General features: G+C 37.3%; 2 protein-coding genes across 2 annotated transcripts; both read left to right on the forward strand.

Moving 5' to 3' along the window:
* The first annotated feature begins 611 nt into the window (after positions 1-611).
* LOC122641794 lies at positions 612-10,600 on the forward strand. The gene is made up of 2 exons (XM_043835095.1): positions 612-925; positions 10,507-10,600. The coding sequence occupies exons 1-2, from the start codon at positions 627-629 to the stop codon at positions 10,550-10,552; spliced, it is 345 nt and encodes a 114-aa protein (XP_043691030.1). The 5' UTR covers positions 612-626; the 3' UTR covers positions 10,553-10,600.
* A 16-nt stretch (positions 10,601-10,616) lies between these two features.
* LOC122641793 (regulator of MON1-CCZ1 complex-like) lies at positions 10,617-15,072 on the forward strand. Its single transcript, XM_043835094.1, has 5 exons — positions 10,617-10,662; positions 11,538-11,647; positions 11,766-11,853; positions 14,565-14,900; positions 14,997-15,072. Exons 1-4 carry the CDS (start codon positions 10,633-10,635, stop codon positions 14,748-14,750), a joined length of 414 nt encoding a protein of 137 aa, XP_043691029.1. The 5' UTR covers positions 10,617-10,632; the 3' UTR covers positions 14,751-14,900; positions 14,997-15,072.
* The last annotated feature ends 6,520 nt before the right edge of the window (positions 15,073-21,592 follow it).

A 21,592-nucleotide genomic window follows, 5' to 3' on the forward strand; every position in this document is an offset into this window, starting at 1 on the left:
TGACAATGAATCATGAATCTGAAGATCCATGATATATTAAACAGTAAATTCAATTGCAAGAATGGATAGATTCAACTCAACGCAACAAAGTCTTATTATAACTAAATGGGGTGAACCATATGAATGTTCAACTCTATTTAACAAGAATGAATTGTTTAAAGTAAAAATAAAAAATAAAAAAAAATTATCCTGTTTCTGTTTCATTCAAGGAATGTTGATTGCTTAAGTCTCTTGGGATCAAGTTTTCAATGCATGAACCCTCTTATCCTTTTTTTTTTTTTTTTTTTAACATTCATGCATAAGAGCACATTTGAGTAAAAAAGGAAGATGTATTGTAGTTTATGGATGAACAAAAAATGATGAGGAAAATCCTCATGGTGAGTACCTCATAGTTGGGTATGGATCATTACCGGACTTGGAAAAGCTGGTGATGATCTGATGGACTTCTTATGATTCTTGATATTGTGTTGGGTCAGTAACCTATACGTATCAGTTCAGTACATGCCAATTTTTGAATTTTGTGTTCGACAAAAAAATTGACCTTAGGAAGGAACGGAAGCAATAAATGAGGGATGAATATAAAGTAGATGAATTTTTAGTCTATTTTCCTTCTTGAACTGTGTCTTATGAAGTCCCCTTTATTGGTTCTTCTTCTTGTCCTTCAGGTTTTTGCATGGAAAACTGTTCCACTTGCTCTGTTCGATGCTCCTACATCTGATTCAATAGGTGAAGGGCCAGTAATTTCTATTCGATATTCACTAGATGAGAAGATTATTGGAATTCAACGATCTAATCTTGAGATTGAGTTCAGGATAAGAGATACTGGGGAGGCTTTTGTCCATAAGACTAAATCAGAATCTGAGAGCATACTGGGATTCTTTTGGACAGATTGCCCATCCTGTGATGTTATATTTGTGAAGATAAGGTATGTGCTATAAAAAAACACTAATCAGGGTGCTGTTTTATATGCAGCTAAAGCAACTTCAATTTATCAAATGTAAAAGCATAAGTGGAAATTGGTCCATGCTATTAGGTCCAACATTATTTGATGGTGATTTTTGCTTTTTATTTCATAATCTGATCTGTTGGAAGATGGAAGTGTTAAAAATCTATTTGCTGCTGATGCCTCTCTTTTACAGTTTATGCTGCGTCTTAATTTTCTTATCTTTCATTCTTTCTGTTCTGATTCATTCAATTATCTGTTTCAATAATGAGTTTTCTATAGTCTTTATATGGGAGGCCACTGCGATATCTGGATTAGTAAATGAATGAAAAGCTACAACCTCTTTTGTTTGTGTGTATGGTAAACAAAAAGGGTCATAATGTACGCAGCCTTACCCCCGCTTTGCGGAGAGGCTGTTTCCGGACTTGAACTTGCGACCACTAGGTCGCAATGGAGACCATTGCACCAAGGCCTGCCCTCGTGTGTATGGGAAACACAACGTCGTATATTTTGCAAAGGCCTTGTCATATGGCCACATGTGTTAAATCAATGTTAACTTGGTCAACCCCAAGGGGGTTTCTCAATTGGGAAAGACCAACACCTCACAATTAAGAGGTCATGAGTTCAACTCACGTCCTACCGCCTACCTATCCAAAACAAAGGGGATCCTCCTACATGTCACTATGAAGAGTGAAATAGATCACTTCATTATATTTTTATTTACCCTTTTGAATCATTTTGGTGAGTGGAGATGAAAGGTTAAAATTTGTAAATTAACCCCTAACAGAATCTTGTAGGGAGAACTCTATAGTTCCCTCTCTCTATCTCTCTCATGCTTTCTCCCCGTAGCCACAGCTCCCCTTTCCCTTTGTCGCCCCTGCCCTCTGCATCTCACGCCCCTTCCCCTGTATCAAGAGAGAAGAGAGAGAATAATGAAAAAATAGAGCTTCCGTGAGCCTTGCCTGGCTGCCCGATTCGAGAAGTGCGATCCAGAGCTAGCTCTGGCTATGGTGGAGTGTTGTGCCAGATGCTGGTGGGTTGTGTAGTGTTGCTTGGCATGCCCTAACGGTTCTGATTCTGGTGAAGTTGCAGAGAGATGCGGTGGATCAGGATGCCCTCTGTCAGGTTACAAGCATGTGTTCGGTGGTTTCGATGTCAGATTACCCCCTCCCTTGCCACCTGCTGCGCCCCCTCCCCCGTCATGAGCAGCCTGGCCGGAAAGCCCTCTCACACCCCCATTCCCTGCAGCACCCTCTGATCTTATCAGAGATTACCACTAGCATCGGCTCTCCTCCACGTTGACCGCCTCACACAAGTCGTGGCAAATAAATAGGGAATCAAGGAGAGAATAAGGGGGCAGAGTTGGTATACGCTGAGAAGTGAAAACAGAGTGGGTTTGGGTTGTAGGAAATGTTCGCTACTTGGAATTGGAGCAAGGAAGACAGCTGTTGATGCTCACCTGTCTCTGCTTCGAATGCTCACCTCTACCACCGCTTGCTACATAGGCTTGGTGCAAGGAAGGCAACAGTGATTAATTGAGGGTTTTCATGATGTAGTTCTTCTCCATTGATGGATTGAAGAATGAAGTGGGGGAGATACATTAAGGGAGGGGAAGGGGATCCCGAAGCCAGAGAGGGAGGGGGAGGAGAACAGGAGCTGGGGTTGGAGATTTGGTAAAGTATTATTAGTTTGTGAAATTACTATATAAACCCTTCATATATTGAACAACATGAGTGAAAAGTAGGGGAAAGAAGGTCATAGTGAAGTATTATTAGTTTGTGAAAGTACTGTATAAACCCTTCATATGTTGAATAACATGAGTGAAAAGTAGGGGTAAGAAAGTCATAGTGAAGTATTATTAGTTTGTGAAAGTACTATATAAACCCTTCATATATTGAATAACATGAGTGAAATGTGGGGGTAAGAAAGTCAATAGTGAAGTGAATTTTTTCACTAGGCATACTGACACGAAAGATCCCCCCCCCCCCACCAAAAAAAAAAAAAAACTTCGTCAATTTCCCACTACCACTACAATATGGATACTCGCAGGTTTCTTTCTAGAAGTAGTGCTTGATGCTAAATTTACACTGTTTTGTTGTATCATGGGCAGAGAGTATGTTCTGCCTTGTGTTATTCTGAAAGGCAGGGTTTTCTTTAATTAGTTCAAATCTGTAACATAATTAGGATTTGTCTTTATTGTAGAGTCTGAGAATATTTTATGGCAAAAGGTTCTCTGATCAAACTGCGGAGTGCCCGCACCCTCTCTCTCCTCACATGAAATGACCTCCCTGACCCCATTCATGAAACTGTTCCATCACTATTGGAGGGGCAGCGGATCAATCCATTCAAGGGGGGAGGGGCAGAGCAGCAGGCAGACAAAGCAGGAGAAGAGGTATGGATTGAACCAGAAGCAATGCCCGTCAGAGCAACTCCCGTATGCCGCTCTCTCAGAGAACCCTCTCTCATTTTATTCTTTTGAATTAATGTGCAAAGATAATGCTTTACCAGATAGATTTATTAAAATAGAACAGTTAGAGAACATTAAGTGTTAATTGTGAGAATACTTTACGGAAGACATGATATAGTTATCATTAAGAGCGTACTGTTTACAGTTAAATAGACATGGATGTTTCAGCTTTTTCTGCAAGTGTGAGCCATCAGAGCATCTTAAGTATTCTCTTTCTCCTTCAACCCATGCCTCACACTTTATGGAAAACTTTCAGATGTTGTTCACTTCCCTGTTATATATATATATATATATATCATATTATTATTATATAAAAGCACGTTGTGGCAAATCTTTCAGTTACCTATTCTACCCTTCATTCTTATCTAAAATTTCATTAGTCAATTCTTAATCTTTATGTCATTCTTTCTTATAATTTCATAATCTTAGGTATCCATAGTATTAATTATTATTGTTTTTAATTAGTGGCAAATCTTTCATTTACCTATTGTACCCTTCAGTCCTATCTAACATTCCATTCTTCAAATCTTAATCTTTATGTCATTCTTTCTTATAAATTCTTAATCTTAGTTACTCTTAGTATTAATTACTGTTTGTAATTAAATTAATTAATATTAATAATATTAATTATTATTTAAAGCATCTCTCCCCAATTCTCTCCACAAAATTAGATTTACTTACGGTTAATAATTATGGAGAGAAAATCTCTCCAATTCTTTGTCAAAAAATTAAGGCAATAAAAAAAAAACCTTAATTAAATAAGGTAGATATTCATTCTCTTTATCTCTTCTACTTGCTATTTTTTTATTTTTTTTCAAAAAATACTTCTTTATTCTCAACGATATCTCCCCTCTCTCTCTCTCTCTATCTGAAAAAAATGTAGAAAAAAAAAATATTTTTTTTTAAAGAAAACAGAGGTAAACCTAATTGATCCCGACCAACACGGATCGGTCTGCGTCGGTTAGATTACCCTATTTTCTTCCCAAAAAATTGTTATTCTTTTAATATTTTTACCCTAGTCCGTTCTAATCCATCGATATGGGATTGGCCAGGATTCAGTATCAGTCTCGGTAGATACCGATCCGTGTCGATCGAGATCGATTAGGTTTACCCAGGTTTTCTTTTTTTATAAAATTATGTTTTTACCCTTGTTTGTACCGATCCACCAATATAGGATCGACCAGGAATCGATACCAATCTCTATCTCCACCGATACCGGTCCGGAACGTTACCCTTTTTCTTTAAAATTTTTTTTTTTTTCATATATTTATACCCTTGTTTGTACTAACCCACCGATACGGGATCGGTCAGGAATTGGTATTGGTCTTAGTCGATACCGATCCAAATCGATCTGTCGGTTAGGTTTACACTTTTTTGTTCAAAAATTAGATTTTTTTTGTACATTTTTACTAGATCAATTTAGATCGGTATCGGCTGAGACCAATACTGATTCCTGGTCGATCTTGTATCGGTGGGTCAGTATAGACAAAGGTAAAAATATATTTTAAAAAAAACTAATTTTTTGGAAGAAAATAGGGTAACCTAACCGATGCAGTCCGATAAATACGGTCCCCGATTGGTATCGGTGGAGATGGAGATCGATACCGATTCCTAGCCGATCCTGTATTGGTGGATCGATTCGGACAATGAAAAAAATGTATAAAAAAAAAATCTAATTTTTTTTAGAGAAAATAGGGGTAAACCTAATCGATCCGGACCAACACAGATCGGTCTGCAGCGGTTAGATTACCCTATTTTCTTCTAAAAAAATTATTATATTTTTAAATATTTTTACCCTCGTACGTACTAATCCATCGATATGGGATCAGCCTGGAATTGGTATCGGTCTCATTAGATACCGATCCGTGCTGGTTGGGATCGGTTAGATTTACCATTGTTTTCTTTTTTTTTCTAAATTACATTTTTACCCTTGTCCGTACTGATCCACCGATAGAGGATCGGCCAGGAATCAATACAGATCTCCATCTCCATCGGTACTGGTCCAGAACAATTTGTTTCGGCAAATTAATATATTGTAACTTAAGTTAGTAAAATATAAAATATAACAACTGTTTTCAATTTTGCTTCACGGATTCTAACATATACTAATTTGTAGAATAAGTTTTATTATATTAGAGGAATAATCTCAAAAGTTGAAACTAAAGAACCATGGTACAACGTGTGCACAAATGTAGCAAAAAAGTACACCTCAAAGGAGCAAAAGCAACATGCGAAAAATGTGCAAATGATGATATAGAGTATACACAAAAGTAAGATTTTAATTTACCAATAAATCAATACAATAAATATTTATTTTAATAACATTTTAAAATAACAATTATTTCGCATTCACAGGTACCTGGTAAAATTCAGGATCTGAGATGACACAAAAACAATAATTGTGACAATATTTAATGATATTCAAACAATTACCGGATTATCAACAGTTGAATATGTAAAATCAATAGAAAAGATAAACAAAGTATATTAAAATTTTAAAATAAAATTACTAAAGTAAATAAATAAATTACTACACTTAAATATATATTTAATGTTTATTTTCTATGTTGCAGCACAAAGAATCTTTAAAGTCTTGCGTATCCCAAATATACTGTTTCTATTTCAAAATTGATGACAGAAACAATTCAAGTAGAACATCCAAAAGAATCATTGCAGATACACTCAAGAAAAGAAATGCGGAAAAGAAGGAAGTCGTTGAATTGGAAGACAATGAAGATAAAAAAAAGAAAAAGATAAAAACTGAGAAGGAAGAAATTTGGAAAGTTAAAAGGCATAGCTACAAAGAGTGTATTTAGAAGTTATTTAAGGATTGATGATAATGAACAATGTAAATATTAACGATAGTAGCGTTTTAATTTTATTAATCTTAAATTTTACTTCAATTTCCTTTTTTAGGGAATGATTTTAACTTCAAAATAAAGCTAACAATAGAATCACAATAACAAAAGATTATAAGAGTTTTATTATTTTTCTATTTCGTTTTAAGCATCTTTGTTTGAAAACAACATCTAGAATTTAAATATAGGTCTTAATTAACTAAACTATAATAAAACATGGTATTATACAAATTACTACAAAACAAAACAGGATATAACAACCACTACATCAACAACACAACTATATTTCCATTTAAAAATCAACGATAGTATAAAGAAAAGTATATCATGATTCTGTAAGTTAGACTCACTAATATATCTACTTAGAATCCACGTATGGTCACATGTGCATTTGCACGTGCACCTGTACTAGTATATAAGGATATAAGGATAAGGATATCAGATTCTTATCAAGATAACTGGATGCTTCAACCAATAAGAACCTTAATGAACCTACAAAAGGATAAAGGCCCAGCAGAAATTACTTGTTTTTCGAGACCCCGCTATAAGTTCTATCCATATATCTTCTGATCGCCAATTCATACTAGACCCAGTTTCATTTTATTGGAATTGAGAGAATAGCAAAAGAGGGAGATTGGAACCCTCGGTACGAATAACTTATACAATGGATTAGCACTCTGCCGCTTTCGTCCACTCAGCCATCTCTCCTAATTGAAAAAGAATTCGACTTACTATGTTACAGTTACACATGAAGTAAAGACTAATACATAATAGAAGTTTTAAAAAATATATTATATTATCATCATTATTGTTGGCAGAATCGTGGGCTAGAAAAGAGAGAATGAGAGAATAATTGCTTGTGTTTTCATTGATAGGTGAGCTCCTCTATTTATAATAAAGGGGAAGGTTACAAGAGAGACTAGAATAGGCGATGTGGGACTAAAACCCACATAGCCGACTTACACTTAAATACACTTAATAACATAAAACCTACCCCAAAAGGACCAGAATACCATGGCGGTATTCTGGAATACATATTCCAACACTCCCCCTCAAGTTGGATTATACAAATAATTAAAAAAAGAAAATTCAGCTTGAACTAAAGAAAAAAACTCCATAATAATGCTAACACTCCCCCTCAAGTTGGCGCATACAAGGTATTAAAGCCCAACTTGAATAAAATAGGAAAAAATAAGTTGTAGCAGAATCCAGCTTCAAGATGAATGCAGCTACCAAATAAACCTTCAAGAACTTGAAAAAATAGATCTTCAAAACTTGGGTAGACTTGATTCGTAACCTAAGACTGGAATGTCTTCCTAAAAAGGCAACTTTCACCAATCTTCTATTGCTGTCCAATGATGAATCTCTGAATGATAATCTTGAAGATAAGTAACTAGGGTAGCAAGCAGATGAATCAAGCAACAATAAAGATCAAGCAGCGGAAAAAATCAACCCAACTGTAGAACCTCATATAGGCAGGCAATAACCAAACATCTTCAATACTTTAATACCAATCTCCCCCTTATGACAAACCCAACCCAATAATAAGGTAGATACCCATTGGCAATGGTGAAAACTCTGATCTTCTATGTTTTACACCTGCAATGGCTGCAGGTATACTGTACATAATCCCCCCCCTCACGTATAGTACACGTGGACAACAGAGATGATTTAAGAGATAGGGCAAAAACATAATATTCCAGAATTTTCCAAGAGGTGCGAAGGGTAATGGAAAAAGAAGAAATGGCAATTTCGAGAATACCATTCACTTCCAAGGTGGTTATGGGTATATGCCAACGGTATGATATGGGAGGTGGTGAAGTGACAAGGAGCAGTGGGATAATGAACTATAGAGAAAAACAATACAACATAGAAATTGTCTACCATCTTCAACGATCAAACAACCACTTTGGATGGAAACTCCTGCAGGGGAGAAACACCTAACTCTAATAGTCAAATCTGATTAGTATATAGATCTGATTTGGAGTAAGGAAAGGCTCCAATCTTCAAGGCTTGATCAATCTTTAAACTAGGAAGAACAAGTGTGCAAAAAACTCCAATGTACATACTCTCACATGCTGAATAGAACCGACGAAGATATTTGGATAGAATTGATGTAATAACCTTCAACAAAAACTTGGATAAGATTTGAATTAGTGAACAATGCTAGGATCAAGCTCCAAAAGTAAGCTGGATATGAACCAATAGAAGAGCTTCACACAACTGAATAGGTCCGTAGTTGCAACCAATAACTTTGGAACATACTGTTGTAATCCCAAATAAGCTGATCTCCATGGTAGTACATTCGAGTCTTCAATAATGAAAGAAATTCGATCTCCAATAGTAGGATACTCAGTCTCAATAATAGGGCAGCAGTAGTCCACATAAAGGCAACAGTAACATGTCAACCAGTCATGCTTACAGAAGCCAAGCAATAAAACCAGCAATATGTGTAGTAAAGCTCAATAGAACCAGCAAATATAAGATAGATAACCCGACAGATCCATAGGTAGTCGAAGCAGCTAGCCATATAAGAACAAGTAAAAATAGGATGATAATTGGAGAAACCGAACCATAAGAATGAACCTGAATTTTTTTCCAAAAAAAACTGATGAATGATGCTGAAATATGGGTTGAATACCCCTTTGATGGTTAGTAAACTCTCCTCAAAAAATCAGCAAGAGTGGACTGCCCTATCCCTTAGATCGAATATAGTCAGGGTTTTGTAAAAAACCTTGAAAGTGAAAATCGATTGTAGGGAAGGGGGACTTTAACAAAAGGGATGATGACTTGTCAAAGGTGATGTCTTCTGGTAATAGATGCTGACCACAACTATGGAAATGGATCTCCAGTTTGAATAACCAATCTCCTTGGTGATTGAGACTTGATCTTCAAGTGGGAAAAACATAAAAAATTGCAGAACAAATAGGGAAGTAGCTATCTTGTGTAATAGAATTTCTTCAAGCCAAGAATAGTTGAAGTAGAATGTCCCTCTTGATGGTAGAAACACCTCCAAAAAACTCCAATAGCAGCAATCAACCCTAACCCTAAAATCGATATGTGTTAGGGTTTTGTAAAACCTTGAAAAGGAGGATCGATTGGGGTTAGGGGTCTTCAAACAATTGGAAAGAGGCTAATACTGAGGTCGAGTGGTCCTTGTAGGTGGAGTAATCATCCCTCAAAAAATCAGAAAAAACTAAAACCTGTAACCCTAATTTCGATATAAGTTGGGGTTTTAACAGGTAACCAAAAATAGCCGGTTGAGAAGGTTTTGCTGTAAAAACAAATCCAGCCATAAGAAAGTGTTCAAACTTAGGTCTAGTAGGGCTTGTAATAGTAGGGAATCACCCCCAAAAAATAAGCTGCATCTGAAAAGGGAAACCCCAAAATCGATTGGAATCAGGGTTTTGAAAAAAACCTTGACAAGTTGAGATCGATTTGGGTATGGAGGTTGGAAAAATTAATAAAAGATGGAGATAAAGAAGGAAAGGGACGGAAGACTATGGAATAGGGTAGAAGAGTGCTGGAAAAGGCTGCATAGGATGCTCCAACTATGGAGAATGAGTCTTCATTAGGTAGAAATCAGATCTCCAAAAATTTTGGACAGCTCCAATATCGCAGGTATGGCTCCAACAGATTTCGAACAGAATTTTTTTAATAAAAAAAAGGTAGAAAGGAAGGGGGACAGCAACTTAATCATTGATATTCTATGTTTACCTCATTAGTGCTGCCCCTTTACAAGGTTGAGAGGAAGAAGAACAGAAGAAGGAGAAGCCAAGAAAGGGAGAAGAAGGGAGAGGTCGATTGAAGAGATGGGTTAGGGTTTTCTCTCTCTTTTTTTAGCCTTGATCAGACCAGCTTTGATACCATGTTGGCAGAATCGTGGGCTAGAAAAGAGAGAATGAGAGAATAATTGCTTGTGTTTTCATTGATAGGTAAGCCCTTCTATTTATAATAGAGGGGAAGGTTACAAGAGAGTAAAATAGGCGATGTGGGACTAAAACCCACATAGCCGACTTACACTTAATAACATAAAACCTACCCCAAAAGGACCAGAATACCCCCACGGTATTCTGGAATACATAATCCAACAATTATTAATTTCAATATTTATTAATTTATCTATTTAATTTCATTTTAATATATTTAATATAGATGGTTTAGTCTGATGTTCTTTGCCCTCACTAACTTATGCCTTGTTTCAAATTATCATTTCATTGATATGAAATTCAATACAGTGGTTTGGATCTGTTTGCATATGAACCTGAGCTGAAGGCACTCTGATTGGTTGAGACAAAAAGATTGACTGTGAGCTGGTATATTTACACACGAAAGTCGGCTGGTTCTTCTTTCTTGCCTCTGGAATGCAGTGCAAGTCTTTCACTGGATATCAGGTAGATCCACCAATGTCGATTACATTAAGGGTTTAAAAGTTAGGGATTACTGTTGGTTAGGTTTCGTATTGTTTGATGTTTTTAAGTACTCAACAAATACTGCATTAATTTATAATGGTTGAAGTAAAACATGGCAGTTGAATTCTTGTCAGCCAGCTCCTAAAATTTCTGTCCAAATGCTAATATACTGCTTTAGTTTTGGGCCCTGGTTGGCGTTTAACTTGTGATCATTCATAGCACCAAAAAGCTCAGAAAACCAAGGTTTCAAAAGTCAGAATCGGATCGGCCTGTATGTATTGGGATTGGTGGTATCCAATCTAGCTGGTCTTCCTCAAATATAGGCTGATATCAGGCCGGATAGTCTGATCCATAGTGGGCCTGGAGGCAACCAATCCAGTCTCTGATACTGTATCTTGAACAGGACCATTTCTACCTTTAATTTACAGCATCCTATGCAAAAAAATAATTTTGCTGATACACGTACTCTATTACTTGTGCTGATCTCTTTTTTTTCCTGCAAACACAGTTTAAAAATCACACAATGTTACAATACTTCCCTAACAGTCTAACAGACTTAACACATCGGTATGCTGCCTCTATATTGGTCAATGACTTGAACAGACATTTATTTCATATTTCTATCAACTGGATCTATTTGGTAACTTCAAGTTTTGTATATTTATATCTAATTGCTCTTTAGCAGCTATTGATATTCATTACTTTTCTGTTTCTCCAACAAAGTTCTGGTACATTTCTTCTTATCTTTGCCTTAGATATAGACAATGAGTCACACTCATGTTCTTAGATAATATACAAGATCATTCCCACTCATATTCTTATACTATTTTAACTCTTTTGTCACTCTTTGTTTTCAGTTTTCATCTGGGGGAATTATTCGCTTGCCAAGGTTTGAGATGGCAATGGCAAAAGCCGAGGCAAACGAGAAACCTGTCCTACTTGCGGAAGATGTTCATATTGTTACAATGTTAGTTTTTTCTGTTGCTTCTTTCTTGCCAAGAAAATTTCATTTCATCAGAACAGAATTTGTTTTTGTAGCACGGAATTTCATTTATAATTTTCTAAATATGTATCATTATTTACAGGTATGGTAGGATATACTGTTTGCAAGTTGATAGGACTGCAATGCTACTGCACTTGTATAGGTTTTACCGGGATGCCATTGTACAACAGGTAAATCATTTTTGGTGCTCTTCTTTCTTTTTTTTCCTCGATGTATCAACAGCAGAAAGACGTACCTCCATTTGCCTGCTCTCTTCCAAATTTTCCCTTCACTTATAGGTTACCTGAGTGAAATTTTACTTAGTCATGTAAAGACGTATAGATTGTTACAACCGCTTAACCCAAAAGCTCGAACTGTTAGGTAAGGACCACAACAATGTATATCAAAACAACCTCCCCCCCAACCTTTAAAAAAAAAAAAAAACACCACTGCCCATTCTTAATTGATCGGGAGCATTTTCCTTCTCCGCTTGAGGAGTTGTTGACAAATGGGTGATTGTTGGAATTCTTGTAGTCCAGATAGGAATTGAGAAGCCCCGCACATGTAGGCCGACACACGCACACACACACACACACACATGGCTCTTCACGTGGCGTCGCCACCACATGACACCAAGGGGCACAGGATGGAGAGCACAACAGCACACAACACAAACTCCTCGCACTTTGTAACGACCCGGACCCGATCATGAAAGATAGGTCCCGACCTTAAATAGTTGACTACACGGGGTCACAAAAGTTCTGTATAAATTTAAACAAACAAATAATGTCCCAGAAGCATTAACATAAAACACTACGGAAGCGTTGCATTAATTTATTCTTTTCCATTTGGTTAATACACAGGTGGCTAGAGTGAAATAATATAACTACAGTCCATTACCGGACCAAAACGAGTGTTACTAATCACTTACAGTTATCCTTACAACATATTGATTAGAAGAAAACTGCTAGATTGTCCCCATTACATAACCACATAACTACCGAGTGTGCACACACTTGTTGAGGTCATCTCGCTAGATCACTTGTCGGAATGAGCTCTAGATTAAACCTTTCTAGATCACCTATGCGAACAAGCTCTAGTTCCAAACTCGCTAGATCACCTCTGAACAAGCTCTAGATTATACCTCTCTAGATCACCTGCATGAACAGGCTCTAGTTCAAACCTTGTTGGATCACCTGTGAACAGGCTCTAGTTAAATCTTGTTAGATCACTCGTCCGAACAAACTCTAGTTTTAACTCTCGCTAGATCACCTGAATGAACTGGCTCTAGATTAAAATCTCATTGGATCATTTATGAACAAGCTCCAGCTAACGAGATATAGACTTCATCCAGTACTTTACCCCCTATTGGAAAGGGGACGGTAGTCACGGCTATTTCTCTAACATTACCCCCTATTGGAAAGGGGACGGTCGTCATGGGTATTTCTCTAACATTCTAAACTTAAAGTTTTCATGAGTTCATCATTCAAATGCATTCATTCTCATTAGGAAATTATAAATAAAACATAATCTCATAACATTCATTCTTGTGGAAATTCATAGTCATAACGTAGCATACATTTCAAACACTCACCATCTAGTTAATTTACAATTATACATGGACTTGTATACCAAGCATAGAACAAGAACTCACGAGATCTCAACGACTATCTCGCTATTTTGAGAGCTCGAGACGAGATCTCAGGCGATACCCAATATTATCCATCTTGGCGAGATCTTAGGTCGAGTTCGACCCTAAATCAAGCATATTAGTTCTAGAATCTGGCGGGATCTCGTGGTTTTGGTCATTTCAGTGGGAAATCTTGGTATGCAGACACCTATTTAAGCAAACCTTGGTATACAGACACCTATGCCAGAAACTAGGATAGACACTTATTATAAGTAAATGTTTTTGTATTTACTTAAGATCATGCATAAATAAGCAAATACCCCCCTATTTGAATCCACTAAAAATAGTTAAAAATGAAATTCCAAAAGGATAAAAATTCAACCCTCAGTTCAAGAACAAAAACTGGATTTTTTACAGTAGGTGCATTTTTCAACTTTCTAATGCTGGGGTTTTTTTCAAATCTAAAAAATTTCATAAATCTTAATATGGTAAAACATTGTTTAAAACCAAAAGTGCAGTAAGATATTCATTTGTTTTGACGTCCAAAAAATTATTTTTATTCAAAGGGATTTTGACACCATTCGTGCACACCAAATTAAGTTTGACTGGTACATAACTCCTTCAATATAAATCAGATTTAAGCAATCTTGGACATTGGAAAGCTTTCAAAACAAACTTCTATTTAGCTCTTTTTGTCAGAGTGGTGATAAATATGTCAGATTCAATTCTGCTGAACTTTGGGTACTCTTAGAAATCTAAATTATGATTGTCAATGGTATTGTTGACTCTATAACAGTAGGATTGGTGTTTCTGCTTACTCACTACTTCAGTCTGTCTGATTTATTATGTCTTACGACTAATAATAAAAAACAACAACAGCAACAGAAATTGACAACAACAACAACAACAACATGCTTTCCCATATAAATACTCGCATACATAAATCATTGGCACTAAGCTTAATTACAAAACACCTCACTCAGAAGACTCACTTTGTTTGCTGTTTGCTATTAATGTTGTTGCTCTTTTCATAAGGAACTAAGATTCATTCCTCGCTTATGTTCTGTTGAAGAACTTGTTTTATCATTGTTCCTTGCTATCTGTTGCTTTACTGTTTGAGTAATAAGTAGTAGAAATTAATCTTTTGTTTGTATTTCTAGAGAAGCTTATTTGTTTCTTCATTGACTTCTCAGAGAATACTGTATTCCTTCTCATTATCTCCTACCGGGATGTATTCTTTTTCATTTGAGGACATGTTTGTTCGCATTTCAGGGTTCTTTGCCAATTTATTCGAGCAAGATTGCAGTCAGTGTGGTTGATAATGTACTATCTGTCCATCAAGTGGATGCCAAAGTTGTTATTTTGTACGACATATTTGCAGATTCCTGGGCACCAATATCTGCTCCACTTCCTCTCCTACTGAGGGGTTTTCCAAGGGCTAATAGTTCCTCCTCTTGATTTAATAGTAGGGAAACAGTCCATGTAGAGGTAAGTGAAATGAGTGATCATGAAGGTATCATCTATGGAGATGAGTGGACTTTTCTCATTCCTGACCTTATATGTGATGCTGCTCATGGTACTTTGTGGAGGATTCATTTCGACTTAGAGGTCAGCATTGTTCCTACTTACTAGTTATTTTTTTTAGTTACTAAGGTGTACTCCATGAATTTATGAAGTAGAATTGTATACATTTTTTCCTTGTAGGCTATTGCTGCCAGTAACTCAGAAGTACCCTCTGTTTTAGAACTCTTGCAGCGTCGTAGACTGGAAGCCAGTAAGGTGATGTTCTAATATTATGAATCGGGAAGTTCGAAGAATACTTGGAGCACCCAAATTGGAACATTTTGGATAAGGCATCAGCCACATGGACAACAGGCCTAGCCCACGGATTGCACGAAGACCCCCGTGGCTGAACGATTAATTTAAATGAGAGATTCCTCCTAGGCCGAATTGGTTCCAACAGCCCCTTTCCCTTTATTTTGGTTCTTTACTTTTAGTAAGTTTTTGTTCCTTCTCTGCGAATGAGCTCCTCCCCTCCATCTGTCTCTCCCTGCCGGTCCCTCCGGCAGGTCTCCTCGTCCTCTCTTCCTAGCACGGCCTCCCCTGTTTCTCCCTGTTCCTCCTCTTCATCCCCCTGTTTCCCAGCCCCTTCCCTGGAGTTCCATCGTCGCGGCAGGCTCCTCCTCTTCCTCTGATGGACTCCCTCTGCATTTTGTCACTTCTTCTTCTGCTGGCTCTTCGAAGGTGGTCTTCTGTCCTCCTGACCTGCTCTCGAATGAAGCTAAACTTTGGGAAGATTGCCTTGTGGGTAACTTTCTGGGGCCTCGTCCTCCCTTTCCCATCGTCAAATTGTCTCTTTTCAAGCAATGGCGTCCCCAAGGTACTCTGGATACCTTTCTGGTAGACAATGGCTTCTTCATTTTTAAATTCTCCTCCTCTCTTGACAAGTCTCGTGCCCTGGAAGGAGGTCCCTGGCTAGTGGGTAAAAGGCCTATCTTCTTGCGTCAATGGACTCGACAAATTCAACTTTGGCGACTGGACCTTTCATCCATTCCTCTGTGGATCACTTTACCAGGCTTGCCTCTTCATTTTTGGTGCACTGATGGCCTTAGTCTGATCGGCTCAGCCTTTGGAAATCCTTTGTTCTCTGATTTGCACACTCGCAGGAAAGATTGTCTAGCCTTCGCGAGAATTTGTGTTGAAGTTTCTGCTGCTGAGACCCTACCTTCGTTCATCACTGTCAATGAAGGTGAGGGCCACTCTTTTGAACAGGAAGTGCACTATGATTGGCTGCCTCCTCAGTGCCTGGTCTGTAAAACCTTTGGCCATGACTCCCAACTTTGCACTCCGGTAGTCCAACCCCTGGAGGCTGATGGCCCTGATCCTCGATGCAACTCAGTCTCTTTGGTTGGCGATGGATCTGCTAGCTCTGGTATAGTTTCCTTGGATAGAGCTGCGATAACGGCTAATGGTGGAGTCGAGACGATAAACCTCCACTCCAAGGTTGCTCACTCTAGCTCTCGCGGTCGTTCACGATCCAGAATCCGGCACCGGAATCAGCGGCGAAAGAAGAAGAAGCCATCGGAAAGCACCAACGATCTATCTCAATCGTTGCAGAAGCCCTGGGCTGATGGGCAAAATCGTTTCAGTCTCCTGGCGTCGACTGAAGATGCAGAGTCCCTTTCGTGCCCCGAGAAATGGGTCGGAACTGTGGGATGGTTCGCGTCCAATAAAGGATCCGGATCACGGACTGGTGAGCACCGAACCGTACCCGCCTCCTGCTTAGGATGCGTAGGATGACCGTTGCAGTGATTGTCATAATCCTTTGACATTAATTTGTTTTCAAGAAAACCCACGTTCAGGCATGAACCGGCCATCACGTTCCTGCATGGCAATATCTGGCCGGGCGGACCTGGGATGGTTCATGATTCTCAGTTAATTGAGCTCGGAAGTTTGTTGAGCTAGAGCCAGTCTTTGGTTCAAATACAATAGCATTAATGAAGATCGAAAAAGGAGGAGGAGGAGGAGTTACAGATTAATTAATAGACAACCAGCACAACCAAATCACAGACAGAACGAAAACAAGGAAGGTACGTGGTGAGTCTCGATCAATACCACCCAATGAGATAGGAATGAGATATAATAGAAAAGAATCATATAAATATCCAATTGAATGGAATGATGTTCATTTCCAAATTTTCATTGAATATGGCAAAAAAGGCAGGAACGCGCTTGTGTAATAATATATGCCACCTCACGGTTTTTCTCACCTCCTCTCTTTCATGATATGGCTCTTATCGACAAACTAATACCCACAGACTCTCTTTCTCTCTCTGTGGCGTATATGATGTTAAGATAAGCCAGTTGTGTGCCGCCTATGATCTCTCTCTGCCTCTCCGTTGTATATATTTCCCTTCCAGTTTCAAATGATTAAAACACATAGAACAAAATTTCGCTGCTATGGCCATAGCAGGATTGCTCCTGCTACATGTTCGTGGCTGATACTCAACAAACCACGTTTTCTTTTCATTATTTAATATTAAAATCTAATATAAAACAAACTTAACAGAAACTAAATCTGTCTGTTCAACGTTAATTAAAATTTTATTTCAACTTAGCCCTTTAGTTTGGGGATACAATAGTAATTAAATTAGAGATGCAATTAGACTTGATCTCTCTTGCCTCTTCTTTTTCTTCTTCTCGGTTTCTACTTCTTTTCTTTTAATTCTTTTCCGTTTACATACCACAACCGTTTATAAACAACCACGACCTCAGGGCCTCCTTCGATAAGGAACTGCTCCCCAAGAGAAATTTCTTCTCCGTTCTTCTTCTGCGTTCGTCTCCAACCTCCCTTGCTAATTAGAAAATCTGTATCACAGAGCGAAAATCACTTCTTTGGGCCTCACTCCAATCTCCACTGGGATCTCTGTGTGGTTGTTCTTCACGGGTAAGAGATATTTAACACGCACACTCCTCCATAGCTTTATCTTCATCTTCGTTCTCTCCAAACTCAGATTGATCAGAACTTATTGGGATGTTTACAAATTCTAAGGCCAAGGCCTGCGGTTAATTTGCTTCACTCACGGTAGATGATTGAAGACCTGTTACACTATTATTGCTATTTAAATCTAGTACCTCTAAGGCCAAGGCCTGCTGTTAACTTGCTTCATTCTTTTTGTTAGAATATCTTGATTGGACTGCAACTCTTGTGCCATATATTTACACTCATATTTTTTATATCCTAGGGAACTAGAATCGTGAAGGTAGCTGCGAACTTAGAGCAACCACATTGGTTTCTTAGTCTTCACTATTTTTCTTCTGTTGTTGGATTTTCTATATTTAGAGTAGGGTTGGCACAAAGTACAGCTTTGAAAGAAAAAAAATGGCAAAACAAGAAATATGTAGCTGATCCCATTACGTTGAGATCAGGTTTAGTTGAGTTGAGAAAGCAAACTGCTTTCTCTATTTGATGATAGTTTGGGATTGCCTCTATTATGATTTCATACCAAATTTTTTATTTTTCATTATAAGGTTTGTGTGGAAATATATCTTGTACGTATATAGAGGATTAGAGGTCAAGCCTACATCTCTCCCTCCTCAATAGGTTGTAATTAATCTTTTCTTTATTTAAATAAAATCTACAAAGTCCATGGTTGAAAGGGGGAAAATATTTTAATATTAAAATCGAAGATATGACGTACAGAATAAATATAGGCATCAGTAAAATATCTGACTATATATGCACTTTGTTGTTCTCACTCAAACAAAAGACATTACTGAAACCTATTCTCTCTCACACAAGGCAAATATACCTAGTCAGCCCAAGCCTCGTAGTGTATACGTACAAGCATGCTCCTAGTAACAACATTAGCAATGAATTAACACAACCTCCACCTCTCCCTCCCCCCCCCCCCCCCAATAAATGATCTAATGAGAATAATTATGTACCCTACATTGCATGCAATTGTTCCATCGTCTCATCCATAAAGCTGTTCTAGCTTTGCATAGTTCAACTTAGTCATTATTTCCCATCCTTTACAAACAAGAAAATCGGAGCTGCTTCCACTTTCATTGCGTTAGCAATAGATTGCAAGTGACAATGTGATTTCTAGATGCCATTGGTCTCTGTTTTCAATTCTTGTAGACACAATTTAGTATTACCGTTCACAACTTATGTTGATTTTTTTTTTTAATATTCAAAATTCACTTTCCATTTGATTGGCAAGCTAATGTATATGAAAATTTTGGAGTCCATTTAATTAGTTGCTACTAAATGCAGAAAAAAGTGTGAGCAGAGACCAATCCGAATCACTTGAAGGAAACAGTCAAAAGAAAAAAAGAGACAACCAACAAAGGGTTTTCCTCTGCAAAATCAAGGTAAGGTCAATGCCCATTATGCATTTATTCTATATATTTTGATGCATCTTTACAAAATTTTGATAGTGGCTATATCTTTTGGATTTCGTAATAAATTTATTGGAATTTTAGGTTAATGGATGTTGGAGAGAACACTTGCTTGATTAATCAAGAAAATGATTGCCATAAACAAGAATCTGCTTGTGAATGCCCAATGGAATCAGACAGTCCTATAATACACGGCCAAAAAAATGGAGTACCGAAAATTGGCATTAAGTTTGATTGTGAAGACAATGCATATGAATTCTATAAGGAATATAGTCACCGAATTGGTTTTAGTGTTAGGAAACAACATGTGAGGCGAACGACAACTGGACTTGTGACATATAGAACTTATTGCTGCTCAAAACAAGGTGAACGAGCAGTAGATAAACGGTGGGAACAAGTATTGTTTCATCGGGCAATTACAAGAACCGGTTGTTTAGCACATATGACTTGCCAACTTCAAAAAATGGTCTATTTGAAGTTATTTCATTTAAAGAAGAGCACAATCACGAGTTTACACCTTCACCAATGAAGCATATGTTAAGGTCGGAAAAAAAGATTACACCTGCTCAAGCAGTAGTTGCCGATGATGTAGAGAAATCTGGGATATCCATCAAATCAACCATTGATTTATTGAGTATGCAAGTTGGGGGTCGTGAAAATCTTGGATTTTTGGATGTTGATTATAAAAATTATATATATTCCAAGAGGAGAATGGCACTTCAAAAAGGAGATGGGCGTGCTGTTTTTGAGTATTTTAATAAAATGCAGTTAGAGGATCCATCTTATTTTTATTCAATACAACTTCTTGATGATGATGACCATATTATGAACACTTTTTGGGCAGATGCTAGATCAGTGGTTGATTATGGACACTTTGGAGATGTTGTATGTTTTGATACAACTTATCAATCGAATGCATATGGTCGGCCTTTTGCTCCAATTCTTGGGGTTAATCACCATAGACAAACAATTATATTTGGTGCAGCATTACTTTACGATGAAATTGCAGAATCATTTGAGTGGTTGTTTCATACTTTTCTAAGTGCAATGTCCAGAAAACAACCAGAAACAATTATTACAGATCAATGTGCTGCAATGGCTAAGGCAATATCAAAGGTATTCCCTAACTCACATCATCGCTTATGTGTTTGGCACATTTACCAGAATGCCGCTAAGCATCTAAGTTATGTTTTTCATTCATCAAAACAATTTGCACATGATTTTAGTAGTTGTGTTTATGATTATGAAGATGAAGATGAATGGATTGTTGCATGGGTTAGATGGTATACACCTCCTCGGGTTGTGTTAGCCTCTAAACATAGACGGGTAAGTAAGTAACTATCCCTTGATCTAGATGAGCCCTTGTATAGAGGATATGCGTTCAACGATAATACATGGCTAGGTGGGATATTTACTAAGAGAAAGAAATGGACTATGGTGTATGGTCGATATATGTTTACTGCTAATATGAAAAGCACCCAACGTAGTTAGTCAATGAATAATGAGTTGAAGAAATACTTGAAACCGAAACATAATCTTTTACAATTTTTTGAGCATTATTCAAGGCTCTTGACAGATAAACGATACAAAGAACTTCAAGCAGAGTTCAAAATGAGGCAAACAACTCCAGTATTGCAAGCTAATGTAGAAATGTTGAGACATGCTGCAGTGGTGTACACTTCAAAAGTGTTCAAAATGTTTCAAGGTGAATACATAAAGGTTTTGGATTGTACCATTTATAAAGCAAGTAAGTCTGATACAGCTACAGAATAAAAAGTCAAATATGGGACAAAAACTCAAGAACACTTGGTTAAATATGAGGCTTCAACAATTATGGTCCAGTATAGTTGTATGAAGCTTAGCTTTGTTGGAATTTTATGTGCTCATGCTATAAAAGTTTTAGACAAGAAAAACTTTAAGAGGCTTCCACCCCATTATATTTTGAAAAGATGGACCAAAGATGCAAAGATTGGTATTATCAAAGATTATCATGGATTTGAGATGCAAGGCAATCAACAAGAATCGATAGGAAAACGATATTCTTATTTGAGTCAGAATTTTCGTGAAATTTCCACACTTGCAGCTGAGAGTGAGATCATGTATACATATGCACATAAATGTTCATTACAATTATTGCAGGAATTGCAAGAAATGAAGAAACAATGCAACAATAATGGTATGGCAACTGAAATAAATGTCAAAGATAAAGCCGTAACTGGGGTTATGTTACAAGTTGAAAGTGGAGATAATAATATAGCTTCTCAATCTGTACGTGGGATTAAGACAAAAGCTACAACTAAATGTCAACGAAAGAGATTGAAGGGTCCACTAGAGTGACAAAGGAATCGTAAATCTCGAACTATGACAAGTCAGGTATTGTAATATCGTGTGATTTA

This window comes from Telopea speciosissima, chromosome 10 (genome assembly GCF_018873765.1).
Source record: "Telopea speciosissima isolate NSW1024214 ecotype Mountain lineage chromosome 10, Tspe_v1, whole genome shotgun sequence".
NCBI lineage: Eukaryota > Viridiplantae > Streptophyta > Magnoliopsida > Proteales > Proteaceae > Telopea > Telopea speciosissima.